Here is a 14112-nt window from a genome sequence, read left to right on the forward strand (position 1 = left end):
AGATATATGTAGAGCAGCACAGACACCTAGGAGATGCTCAGTCAACATTAGTAACCTCTTGTTTCGGGGAGAAATAAGTGACTTTTATTTTGCACATATGTCTCCATATAGTTTTTGAAGAGTGGATGTGGAAATTTCTTTTTTTTTTTTTTTAAGGTTTTATTTATTCATGACAGATGGAGAGTGGGGTGGGGGGAGGGGAGGCAGAGAGACAGGCAAAGGGAGAAGCAGCCTCTGTGCAGGGAGCCTGACGTGGGACTTGATCCCAGGTTTCCAGGATCACACTCTGGGCTGAAGGTGGCCCTAAACTGCTGGGCCACCAGGGCTGCCTTGGATGTAGAAATTTCTAATTAAGAGAGTAGATACCATATTTATTTCTTCTTAGTTTGGGGTGTTCTGTTAGTCTCTGCCCATAATGATCTTTGGAAGGTACTTTCTAAATGAGCCAGGCCCCGAAGAAGTATACTTGTATTAAATCCCGTGTCCCTGAATTTCTCTCCCTGACACTTGATCCTAGTCTCTATCCCTCCCCCCATAGCCCCAGTGGTATCTGCGATGGTGGCTCTTTGGCCTTGGAGGTTCAGAAGGATCCCAATCATGGCAGAAAAGACAGTAACACTAACAGAGCTAGTCTACTGCTTTGTTCCGGGGACTTCTCTGGATGTGTGAAGCCTGTTGCTGTGGAGGCCCTCTTTCCCTTAATTGTAGATCATAGCTGCTCTATGTTTCCCTCACTGACTTTCACAGAAACTGCTCCACCCCATTTCTACAATAGGATATTGGGTGTGCCCCAAATGATGAGTCTGGGTTCTGTTTGAGAATTTTGAGTCTTGGTTGCTTGTCAGCCCCCTACTGTGTGTCTCCCAGAGCTTCTTTCACTCCTCCTGATTTTGCTTACTTCTCTCATTATTGGACTAAACACTAAGGTCAGTAGGACCGTTAGTGCCTGGAGTAGTGCTCTCAGTGTGCTGGGAGTTCAATGAATCTTGAGAGCATGTGCAAGAGCAGCACCGACTGTAAAGCTGTGGTGAGGAGGAGCACAGCCACACCCCGTGAGGTAGGGCACTTCCTGTAAAATCTTCATCATGTCTTAATTACACTTTTTAAAAATATATATTTTATCCACTTATTTATTTGGGGAAGGGAGAAGGAGGAGGGGAAGGGGCAGAGGGGGGAGCAGGCTCCTCAAGGAGCAGGGAGCCTGATGTGGGACTCGATCCCAGGACCCTGAGATCATGACCTGAACTGAAGACAGACACTCCACTGATGGAGCCACCCAGGCACCCCCTATATTTACCATTTTGAAGATATCAATAAATTTACTCTTCTTAGCATATGTCTGTATTTACAACCTCCCCTCTCCTCTCCCCAGGGGTGAGATATTGTTTTATTTATTTAATATTGTTTTGTTTTTGTTTGTTTTAAATATCTAGTAGTTTATTTTAACCATTTTAAATTATCTTGACTGTTAAATAACCATATCATTTCAGCTGCTTTATGGATAAGTGACCTTATTTTGGGCGGGGGGAGAGAGAAGGACAGAAAAGGGGGTGTTGGGCAGAGGGAGAGAGAGAATCCTAAATGAACTCCATGCTCAGCATAGAGCCTGATACGGGGCTCAATCTCATGACCCTGAGATTGTGACCTGAGCCAAAATCAAGAGTTGGACGGTTCACTCACTGAGGTATCCAGACACCCCTGGGTAAGGGATCTTTAACAGGTTCTATTAGGTAGTAGAAAACTCAACCAGCATCATTTAGCTCTGTCTTCTAAATCTAAGTGACTTAGAAGCCACCATTTTGAAGTCTCAGGCCCTGTCTCTGCTGGGTAACTAACTACAGCCTGTGAGCAGCCACAGGCTTCTTTATAAGGCTGTTCACCTCTCCCTCTACCAGTAATCTTAGGATTTCTGTATCTTTAAAGTTAAAACCCATTTCACCCAGGACACTTAAGGTTATGCCGTCAATACTAATAAATAGCTAGTTTAAAATATTGTAAAAACCTTTTATTTAATGTTTCTGTGTTGCTGTAGTCTCTTCTAGATAAAAGGGAAAAGGCCATGAGATAAGTTATTGATGAAATGAGCTGCTGAAGTGGAGAGGAAGTGCAGTCGGCCGATAACTGTCATAGTGTGAGCACTGGTAAACGACCATGTGTGCTGTCAGCTGTACACCAGAGCCACACTGGTGCTGAGCTGCATTGATCAGCAGTATCTTGTCAGTGAGGTTGACGGATGGAGCAAACATGGATAGGGGAAGGGAGCCCTGAAATAGAAATATGAGAAACGTACAGCTAGAAGTACTCTCCATCCCTGCAGGTGTTCACATATAAATTTCACTGTGGGTTTCTGTAGTGTTTTCTCTCTTTACTGCAGAGATCAAATGTTTGTACAGTTGACCCTTGAATGACCCAGGGGTTAGGGCTGCTTACCCTCCCACCCCGACCCCATTTAGTTGGAAAGTTACATAAAACTTTTGACTCCCCCAGAACTTAACTACTAATAGCCAACTGTTGGCTGGAACCCTTAGCAATATGTCTTTTAACACAGTTTATATGTTCTAGATATTATACACCGTATCCTTACAACAAAGTAGGCTGCAGAAAAAATGTTATTAAGAAATCATGAGGAAGAAAAAATACATTTATGGTGGACCCATGTGAAGATCAATTTTATAATATTTTGGTTGATATATTCTGTATTAATCTGAATGCACTTTTAAAATGTGTTTTCAGACATTCGGTTTTTTTTTTTTTTTTTTTTAGAGCAATTTTAGGTTTTCAAAAAAGTGAGAGGAAGGTACAGAGATTTTCCACACATCCCTGCACTCTCACACGTATAGCTTCGCCCAACATCAGTGGGCCCCAACGGAGTGGTGTGCTTGTTCCTATAGATAGACCCACATTGTCACGTGAGGGCTCACTCTCCAAGGTATGCATTCTGTAGGCTTGGGCAAATGTAGAAAGACGTGTATCTGCCATTTTGGCATCATATGGAGTATTTTTCTTTATGATACTATTTGTAAAAATCCTCTGTGCTCCCTCTGTTCATCCCTCAGCAACTACTGATGGTTTCATTGTCTCCATAGTTGTGCCTTTTCTGGAATGCTGTATCAGATTCTCTCCTCACACTGCACCGAGTGGCAGGCATTATGAAGTCTCTCTGTGTCTTTCATGGTCTGACAGCTCATTTCTTTTTAGGGCTGAATAATTCCTCATTGTCTGGATGCACCAGAGTTTATTCATTTACCTATTTAAGGACATCCCAGTTGTTTCCAAGCCTTGGCAGTTATGGCAAAAGCTGCTGTAAAATCTGTGTGCAGGTTTTGTGTGGCTTAAGTTCTCACCTCCTTTGGGTCAAGGCCAAGGAGCACAGTTGCTGGGTAATACGCTGTGGTTATGTTTAGCTTTGTGAGAAACCACAAACTGTCTTCCACACTGGCAGCGCCATGCTGCACCCCCTCTGCCGGCGAATATGGGTTCCTGTAGCTCCCCGTCCCCCGTCAATGACTTGGGCCATTCTCATAGGGCCCAAGTGGTGTCTCCTTGTGGTGGTAACTTGTTTCCCTGGTGACATAGGATTATGTGCTTACTAGCCATCCGTGTGTCTTCTTTAGATCTATAGCCTGTTTTTTAATCAGATGGGTTTCTTACTGTTGAGTTGTAAGAGTTCTTTGTGTATTTTGAATAACAGTCTTTTGTCAGCTATGTGTTTTGGGAACATTCTCCCTCCTAGTCTGTGGCTTGTCTTCTCATTCTCTTGATACTGTTTTTTTGCAGAACAGAAGTTTTGAATTTTAGTGAAGTCCAGCTTATCACCTGTTTCTCTTCCTGGCTCACATCTTTGGTGCTGTATCCAAAAAGTGGTCACCATACAACACTAGGGTCACCTAGGTTTTCTCCAGGTGTTCTTGTCCAGGACTTCCATGGTTTTGCATTTTACATTTTACATTTAGGTCTGTGGCCCATTTTGAATTAATTTTTGAGAAGGATATAAGGTCTGTCTGGATGCTGTTGTCACATGTGGGTGTTGAGTTGTTGCACCACCATTTCCTGAAGAGACCATTTTTGCTCCTTATCTAGGAATGTCTTGATTTCTCTCTCACCTTGCAGCACAGTTTAGCTGGATATAGGATTCTTGGTTGACAGGTTTTTCTTCTTATAGCACTTTAACCAGATTGGTGACTTTGTCTCAGATCCAAAGTTTTTGATGAAAAATCCACAGATAATCTTATTGAAGATCCCTTGGATGTGATGAGTCTCTTCTCTCTTGCTTCTTTCACACTTCTTTGTCTTTTGAAAGTCTAGTTATAACATGTCTCCAGTTGGGTCTCTCCGACTTCATCTGACTTGACCCTCTTTGAGCTTCTTAGCTGTGTGTCTTTCGTCACATCAGGGATGTTTTCAGTAATGATTTTTCCCCTTTGTCTCTCCTCCTTTGGGACTCCCACAGTGTGTGTGTGTTGGATCAAGTGCTGGGTCCCATGGGCCCCTCAGTCTCTGCTTGGGGTTTTTCAGTTCTCTCTCTTTCTGTCCCTCAGGCTGGACCACTTCTGTTGTCCTGTCTTCAGGTTTGCTTATCTTCCTTCTGCCTTCAGCTCCCTCCAGGGCATTTTTCATTGTGATTACTGTATTTGTCAGCTCTTGAATTTCTTTTTCTTTTTATAAAAGTTTTTTCTCTCTATTGATTCCATTTTGTTCATCATTTGTTTTCTTGACTTTCTACATCTTTCTTCAGTTCTTTGAGCATCTTTTAGACTAGTCTTTGTCTAGTGGATTTGGTGTCAGGTCTTTTTCAGGGACAGTATTTGTTGTTTATCTTTTTTTTTTTCTTTAAATTGGCCATACTCTCCTGTTTCTCTGTGTGCCTTGTGATTTTTGTTGAACACTGGACATTTGAACCTTTATAATGTGGTAAGTCTGGAAATCAGATCCCGCCCCGCATCCCAAGAGTAGGTCAACTTGAGACTCTGTAATAACAGTAACAACATTGCAGTGAAACTTCTCGATTACTGTAGCTCATCCAGCACACATAGTGCATGCACACGTGAATGCACTTGCCCTAACTGGCCTTCTCCCGAGGATGGCAGGGGGCCAACTCATTGTCTTGAAGTGTGAATAAATTACAATAAGGAATCAATGTTTTCTTATAGGAACTGTTTCACCAGGTGACCAGACCAAATCCAAAGAGCAGATGCTTCTCATTTTACATTTTATTCTAGCTCAAAGGTAAAAAGGAAGGGTAGGCTTCCTTCCACTTTCTTGAACCTGTACTGCAGTCATGGATGTACACTTTGAGTACAAAGGGCTGCTGGCATCAGAGCAGAGCAAAGACTGGATATGGTACCAGGGTCCGTGGAGTGTGAGCTGGGATCTGAGTGCTGGAGCCAGGGTTACAGGACCCACAAGGGAAGGGGAGATGGTTGGCCAGGATTAGAAGTGTTCAGTCAGTGGGATGCAAACCAGAGAGGGCCTGTAGATAAAACGGGACTTTGAGGGCATACCCAGAAAGGACCAGGCTTAACTCTAGTGTCTTGGGATGTACATTTGGGGGATAAACTCCAAATCAAAGCAAAGAAGTGCAAGCAACAATAGTGTTACGAGGAGACAGGGAGGGCTTGTGGGACAGGGGACACACAGGATCTTCTCAGGGGTCTCTCAGGGGTACAAGGGTGAGTTATGTTTACGTAATTCACTAAGGTGTACATATGTAACTATTTTATAATTAAGTTTAAAAAGCCATCAGTCCCTTGAATTTATTTGGTGATGAAACTACTATTACTTTGTTTTTTATGCTTGTTTTTAGGGACTGTTTTTAGGGATTGCTTTTACAAAGTTAAAGGTGATTTGCTTTTTTAAATTGTGTACAATATGTATGATTTCACAATGAGCAGTACAAAACAAACGGGGCCTCTCTTCCAGCCCCTCCCCGCCTTTCTCCCCTGCAGAGGTCATCCCCACATCCACACCCACACACTTCCTCCCTCCGCCACCTGGCTCTTCAGTGCGTGGTGTTATTCTGTGCACAGTGTTGACACCTGGCTTTCCTCTCTCCACCATGTACGCTCTAAACTGTTAACAGGAAAAGTGGAGGCCTTTCTCATTTCTTTCTCTTCTTCCTCCCTCCTTGTCTCCCTCCCTCTCTCTCCCTCCCTCTCCCTCCCTCTCCCTCTCTCCCCCTCTCTCCCTCCCACCCTTTCTCCCTCTCTCCCTCTCTCCCTCTCTCCCTCTCTCTCTCTCTCCACCCTTTCTCCCTCTCTCCCTCTCTCCCTCTCTCTCTCTCTCTCTCTCTCTCTCTCTCTCTCTCGTGTGTCCCTCCCTGTCTCCTGTCTGGGTCCTGTCTTCCATCCTATCTTTGTTACACAGCTGCTTGTGCTCCCTTTTATTCATTGATTCTCACATTATCTGTTCCCAGTCTTTTATTACAATAAATAATGTTAGAAGATCATCTTACGTGTATGTCATTTTGTGTTTTGCTGTTCTATCTTAGGATAGAAGTGAGCATCTATCTGAGGTTCTGAGAAAATGATGTGATAGAAATAATGATGGTCAAAGGGTGAATGGAGTTTTGTTATTCAATAGCTTTTCATGTTTAAAATTTGGTAGGATATGACAATAAATCTTACCTGGGTTTTGACATTTTGGCTATGCTTTTATTATTGAACATGTTTTATCGTGGCAGATCAGATGATTTATTAGCAAAGTTATGGAACACACTCATGGATATTTTTGTGTATTGACTTTATTATTAAAACATGAATTAAAGGTAGAAATGATCAATGTAGTTTTTCTAAAATGAAGCACTAATTAATATTAAGTCTCAGTAGGCAAGAATACCACATAGGAGGCACCTGTATCTTGTTAGCACACTTGTTTGTGAATCAGATGTATAAAGGACTTTGTTTATGTGAATCTCTAGCTGCATCCTTTCTGTATCCCACTTTACTGCACAATTGTGGTCTGAAAGCACCTGTAACTCTGGAACTTTCTTCTCTCATTCCAAGGTTCGTGTTTTATTCGAACTGATCAGCTTGATGGTGAAACTGATTGGAAGCTGAAGGTGGCGGTGAGCTGCACACAGAGGCTTCCAGCCTTGGGGGTGAGCGTTCATGAGATTACAATGTCATTTTACTAGTACTCTTCATTTTCAGGCAGCAAACATTTCCTTGTATACCAGTTGACTTCTTGAATGCACTCTTTGTAAAAATAATATTTTTTTATTAGTAACAAAGGGTCATTGAAAATCAACCAAAGTAATTTCTCTGGTGTCTTGAAATGTGACCTGTTCTAGGTGTGGTTTGCAGTGTTCCCATTTGCCAGACACTTTGGTCTTTTTTTCTTTTCTCTCACTTTCCTTTTCCTTCTGATTTTTATTGTTAAACCTTGCAGTTGAGTAATCTTCAAGATTGAGACTTTTGGCAGGGTTAAATGAGCCCATTATTGCTAACTGACTGAACTCCCTGGTGGTCTGGTTTCCATAGTGTTGGCAGACTGTGGAACTCAGAGGGAAGTTAGCCTCCTTTTGGAGACCGGCACGTCCACTCTACTTTTCTTGTGACAGTAGAGAACCCTCTTTGATTAGGAGAGAGGAGAGTGTTACTGTGTCTTGTTCTTGTGACCGAGAGAGAGGAGGAGGACACTGTCAGGCACCTTACTTGGTCTTTGCACAGTGTCCCTTTGTTGCTGGGGAGTAGGCAAGAGGTAGGATTAGAGAAAACAATATTTCATCATTTTCATCAATCTCTCACAAATGCTGAGAATCTCCTAAGCTGGCACACTTTTTTTTTTTTTTAACAAAACCACAGTTGGGGCCATTTGGTGCTTGTGTTAGATGTAGTATATATTTGAATGAGAGGAGCTTCGTTTTTTCTTACATGATCTGCTGATACGCCATGGAGAGTAAAGAAAACTTGAGGTGGTCTAGGAGTGACCTTTGACTTGGGCAGTTGTTGGGGAAGGAGTGGGACATGGGGTAATGTAGATTAGATCACTTTCCTTAGATTGGTTGGGTTTGGAAAGGAGTCTCTGCTTTTATTGCATGTGGTTTATAGCTAGTATAAATGGACAGTGGGGGACATCCTCATTCTTGTGTACACTGAACCTTTTGGAAACTATGTAGCCTGACATGTGTAAGACTGGGAAATATTTGCTCTTTATGTATGTTTAGTTGTCTATACTTTAAGTAGTCCTTAGGTTGAAATTCTTTCTTTTATATGTTTCATGTATATCTTCCAAAGACTGGTCGCTAGTGAACAGTTGCTGATTCTTTCCTTTGTACATTTATTCATCGTCACATAACAATGTGGGTCACGTAATATGTCTGTCACAGACTTACCCTCTCCTTCTGCCTTTCCTACTCCTCTTTCTTTCTTTCTTTCCTTTTTTTCTTTTTCTTTTTCCAACCCTTTAAAAATTAAAAACAACCACCATTCTTACCCCAAGGGTGATAACAGAAGAGAGTACAGGTTGCCGGATTTGAGCCCCAGGTCTTGGTTTCCTAACCCCTGAGCTAGAGAATGACCCCCTGCTCAGCTCATCAGCTAACCAGGTGCAACTCTGTCATGGTGGGAGCAAGTACACAATTCTTCATTTTGTTTTTTTGTTTTTTTTAATATATAAACATTAAAAGGCTGCATGTAAATAGCAAGTCTTCCTTTTTCAGGTAAATTCTGAAAAGTAGAACGGAGTGTGTGTAAAGGAATGCCTGTGATTTCAGATCCCAGTAGGTCATCTCTGAAGAGTTGTGCCCAAACCCCTGTAAGCAGCAGAATGTGATTATTGGTGAATGTGCTTCAGAACACTAATAATAACTGTTGAAGACAAAATCTCAAATTGATAGAGAAAATTTGGACCATTCATTGTTTTAATTTTTACCTCTTTGTTTACCAGTATGGTTGAATTTTCCACTGTATATTCACTAGAAATTTGTATTTATTGGTTTGCCCTTTTGCCGTTTTTGAATTGGTGTTTGCCAATTAAAAATTAATATATGTGCTTGTGTGATGTATAGTATTGACTTGATAAAACCAGATATGTGCAGTCCTGTTTGTAACTGATCCTTTCTTAGATGTGGAAGTATTCTCGTATCTCTTGTAAATCTATGAATCTGCATCATTCTTCAGGTCAGAAAGTATTTTTGTTTTTAAAGATTCATTCATTCATTCATTCATTCATTCATTCATTCATTCATGAGAGACACAGAGTGAGGCAGAGACACAGGCAGAGGGAGAAGCAGGCTCCCTGCAGGGAGCCCAGTGTGGGACTTGATCCCAGGACCCCAGGGTCAGGACCCAAACCAAAGGCAGATGCTCAACCACTGAGCCACCCAGGCGCCCCCTGAAGTTACTTTTGAAAATTGTCCAAACTGCTGTTCTGTATCAGTTTCTCTGTGAATGCCAGGTGGCCCACCACTTTGAGGATTTGTTTTCAGTCTTTTAATTCTCAGTGTTCTGAGAATTAGGGATAGTTTTTAAAAATTCTGTAGGCTATTATAAGTGATTTATATGATGGGGGTTAGTACAATTGATTGATTGTGAGTGAGGGAAAGCAGATTCTCTTGGACCAACTAATGAAGGTAATAGTTGAGGTTGACACTCTTTCCCACTAACCAGCTGACCTTTGCCCACTTCACAGTAGACAGGAACAGGTGGGGAGCTAGTAAATCACTAAGTCACAAGTCAGGGGTGTGTGGGAAAGTGTGCATGCACAAACTGTCCAAGTGTCTTTCAGAGTGGCTATACTGTAAAACAGCCAACAGTGCATGAGTGCTGTAGTTTCTCCATAGCCTTGCTGGTACTTAGTGGCGTCATGTTTTAATTTTAGTTATTTCAATAAGTGTGCTGTGATAGCTCATTTTAGTTTGTGTTTCTATCATGGCTAGTAAGGCTAAACATTTTTATTTATTTGTGAGAGAGAGAGTGCAAGCAAGAGGGAGAGGGAGAGAGAATCTGAAGCCAACTACACACTGAGCATAGAGCCTGACATGGGGTTCCATGGCCTGAGATCATGACCTGAGCTGAAACTAAGAGTCAGACCCTTCACTGACTGACCCACCCAGGTGCCCCCGGAACATTGTTTCACGTACTTGTTTACCATCTGTTATATATCCTCTTTGGTGAAATGTCTGTTCATGTCTTTTTAGTGGCTTTTGTATAATTCCCTAGAATGTTGTCTCTGAATGATCATGTCATGTGCAAAGAAAATGTAGCTCTTCCACAGAGCTATATTGTCTATACTCTATATCAAGTGTGCATAGACAGCCTTCTCTTTCTTCAACTTGCAGTATCACACTGGGTGCAATCTCTAATGCGTTGCTGAACAGAAGTGGTGAAACCATTCATCCTTGTCTCCTTTCCAGTCTCGGGGAACATGGAGCTTTTTTAACATCATGTCTGATGGTAGCTGTAGGTTGTTTGTTTGTTTTTTGTTTTTGTTTTTTGTTTTTTTTTAAGATTCCTTGTATCAGGTTGAGGAAATTCTTTCTGTTCCTAGTTTGCAGAGAGGTTTTTTCATGAATGGGGATTGGATTTTTCAAAAGTTTTTGTTTATTGACATGATTATATGGTTTTCTTTTTTTCTTTTTTTTAAGATTTTATTTATTTAGTCATGAGAGACACACACAGAGAGAGAGAGAGGCAGGGACACAGGCAGAGGGAAAAGCAGGCTCCATGCAGGGAGCCCGATGTGGGACTTGATCCCGGGACTCCAGGATCGTACCCCAGGCCAAATGCAGGCAGTAAACCGCTGAGCCACCCAGGAATCCCAATTATATGGTTTTCTTTCATCTGTTAGTAGGATGAACTATATGGATTTATGGATTGTATCAACCTCATAGTCCTGGGATAAACCAGAACACATCTGTTCATACTGAGTGTCCTTTTCAGATAATGCAGCTTTTGACTTGCTCATATTTTGGGAAGGATATTTTAAAGATGTTATTTATTTATTCGTGAGAGAGACAGAGAGAGGCAAAGACACAGGCAGAGGGAGAAGCAGGCTCCCTGTGGGGAGCCCATTGCAGGACTTGATCCCAGGATTCCAGGATCACACCCTGAGCCAAAGGTAGACACACTCAATCACTGAGCCACCCAGGCGGCCCTTGGGAAGGATTTTTGTGCCCATATTCATGAGGAATATTGATTTAGTTGCTTTGGTTTTTGTTTGTCTGTTTTGCTTTTGTGTAATGCCTTTGGTGTGCTGGCCTCATAAAATGAGTTGGCCTCATAAAACTACCTCCTGTATTTGAGGTAGTTGATGTGAGATTGGTGTTACTTATTAATTTTTTTAGTACTGAACGTCTTCACTCTTGAAACAGAGTCGCAAGTTTACTTTGTGGGAAAGTATTTAATTATGAATTGAATTTCTGAAGTAGATGTAGAGTTGATTGGATTTTTTGTTTATTGGAAATTTGTATTTTTCAAAGAGTTTATTGCATGTAAATTGCCAAATTTAATGGTATAAAATTCATTATGTTTTGTTACTACTTTTTAGTGATTGTAGGATCCCCTCCTGCATCCTCAATATTGGTAATTTATATCTCTTTTTTTTTTTTCTCTTGGATAGTCTTACCAGAAGTTAACTGACTTCAGTTGTTACTTCAAAGAGCTTGTTTTTGGTGTCTTTAATAATCTTTATCGTTTGTTCGTTTTCTCTGTTACTTCTGGTATTTATTTCCTTCATTCTAACTTAGTTTGTATTTAATTTTTCTGTTCTTTGTTAATTTCTTAAAGCAGAAGTTAGACTCTTGGTTTTTTTTATCTTGTTACTTTCTGTTATAAGCCTTTAGAGCTGTAACTAAGCATTACTTACCCTGTGTCACAGAAATTTTATACATTCTATTTTCATTATGTTTTTGTTAAAATGTTTTCTAATTCTTTTGTGATTTCTTCTCACCCTTTGTTTAGTTGGAAACATTGCTTACCATGTGGTTGGGGATTTTTGTGATGTCCTTTGTTACTTAGATATTATTTAATTCTGTGATGTTCATGGAGCATGTTATGTCTTATGTCAGTCCTTTAGTCAGGTTGGGACTTATGACATGGCCTGGCACATGCTCTTTCTGGGCCAGCGTTCCACACCCATTTACAGAGTATGTGCTGATGTTCTCTGGATAGATAGCCTGTAAGTGCTCGTTAGGTCAAGTTGAGGGAAACTGTTATTTAAATAACATATTTACCATAATTATTAGTAATGGTTGAGTTAAAGTCTTGCTGTTTATTTTCTACTTATCTCTTTGTTCCTTTTTTCCATTTTTAGGTATTATTTTAGGTTTTCATTTAATTACCATTATTGCTGTAATCATTAGTTCTTTTTTAAAATTTTAATTTTTTTTATTTTTTTTAAAGATTTTATTTATTTATTCATGAGAGACACAGAAAGAGACAGAGAAAGGCAGAGACACAGGCAGAGGGAGAAGCAGGCTTCATGCAGGGAACTTGATGTGGGCCTTGATCCTGGGTTTCCAGGATCACCCCCTGGGCTGAAGGAAGGGCTAAGCGGCTGAGCCACCCAGGCTGCCCTAAAAGTTTTATTTTTTTAGAGATACTGTTTATTCATTTGAGAGAGAGAGAGAGCACAAAGAATTGAGAGGCAGAGACTGTGGAGCACGGAGACCAAGGTGGGACTCGATCCCAGGACCCTGAGATCATGATCTGAGTCAAAGGCAGATGCTTCACCATCTGAGCCACCCAGTTGTCCCTTTCACCTTTAGTTCTATTTTGTAGTGGTGGGTTCTGCGATTTCCAATATGTGTTACTAACGCACCATAATATTTCTCCAATATGGCACAATACCATATTGTATGTAATTTAAGAAACTGGCACAGTTAGACTTCCAGTTCTTCTCATCTCTTGTTATTGTCTTACATGTTTTACTTATACACGTTATGAACTTCACCATAGAATATATGTATTTTTTGTTTAAAGCAGTCAAACATGTGGGGTGCCTGGGTGGCTCAGTCAGTAAAGTATCTGACTCTTGATTTTGGCTCAGGGCTCAGGTCACAATCTTGGGGCTCCATGGCGAGTCTGCTGGGGACCTTCCCTTCCTATCCCTCTGCCCCTCCCCCACTAAAAAGAAATAAATCTTGAGAAAAAAAGTAGCTAAGCATGTTAAGTTATTAAAAAAATAAATACCGCTTTTTCCGCTGTCCTGTACATTTACTCGTTCCTGAGTCCTCTGTCCTGTAGATGGATCCAACTTGCAATGTGACTTTCCTTCAACTCAAAGAACTTCCTTCAGTAGTTTTTGTAAGAGGAGTCTACTAAAGTTTGTGCTTTAAAACTGTCTTCAGGGGTGCCTGGTTGGCTTAGTGGTTGAGCATTTGCCTTTAGCTCAGGTCATGATCCTGAGGTCCTGAGATCCTTGGGCTCCCCATAGGGAGCCTGCTTCTCCCGCTGTCTGTGTCTCTGCCTCTCTTTGTGTCTCTCATGAATAAATAAATAACATCTTTACAAAAAAGAAAAGAAAAGAAAACTGTCTTTATTTCACCTTCATTTTTGGAAGAAGTTTTTCAAGTTTTTGTTTGACAGTTTTCCTTGTCTCTACCTACTGTCTCAGCGCTACCATTGCTCTGCATTACAGGATATGTAGTTCTGAAACACTGTGGCCATCCTTATCTCCTCTTTATCTCCTTTTTCTCTAGACATGTTTTTTAAGATTTTACTTATTCATGAGAGACAGAGAAAGAGAGAGAGAGAGATACAAAGGGAGAAGCAGACTCCCCGAGGAGCAGGGAACCCGGTGTGGGACTCGATCCCAGGACCTTGGGATCATGACCTGAGCTGAAGGCAGACACTCAACCATTGAACTACCCAGGTGTCCCATCCCTTCTCTAGATATTTTAAGATGTTTTTTGTGATGACTGCTTTCAGGAATTTGTATGTATGTTGTTTTGTCTTGCTTAGTGTTTGTGGTACTTCTTGGATCTGGAGATTCATGGTTTTTTTCTCCCCCATTTCAAAAACTTTTAGCCTTTATTTTTGGGGCCTTTCTGCCCAACCCCCCCCCCCCAATCTGGCATATCAGTGATATGTGTGTTAGACCACATATGTTCACAGGTCATTGAAGTCTCTTGCTCTTTCTTTCTGTGACTCTATTTGATAGTTTCTGTTGCTC

At 41.2% G+C, this 14112-nt stretch overlaps 1 protein-coding gene across 3 annotated transcripts in view; it reads left to right on the forward strand.

Moving 5' to 3' along the window:
• The window catches only part of ATP9B (ATPase phospholipid transporting 9B (putative)), a 240173-nt gene that overhangs the window by 80337 nt on the left and 145724 nt on the right, over positions 1 to 14112 (forward strand). For all 3 annotated transcript variants that reach the window (XM_041739641.1, XM_041739643.1, XM_041739642.1), the window contains one exon: positions 7002 to 7096. In XM_041739641.1, the coding sequence (XP_041595575.1) occupies positions 7002 to 7096 (95 nt within the window). The remainder of the gene's footprint in view (positions 1 to 7001; positions 7097 to 14112) is intronic.

This window comes from Vulpes lagopus, chromosome 24 (assembly GCF_018345385.1).
Source record: "Vulpes lagopus strain Blue_001 chromosome 24, ASM1834538v1, whole genome shotgun sequence".
NCBI lineage: Eukaryota > Metazoa > Chordata > Mammalia > Carnivora > Canidae > Vulpes > Vulpes lagopus.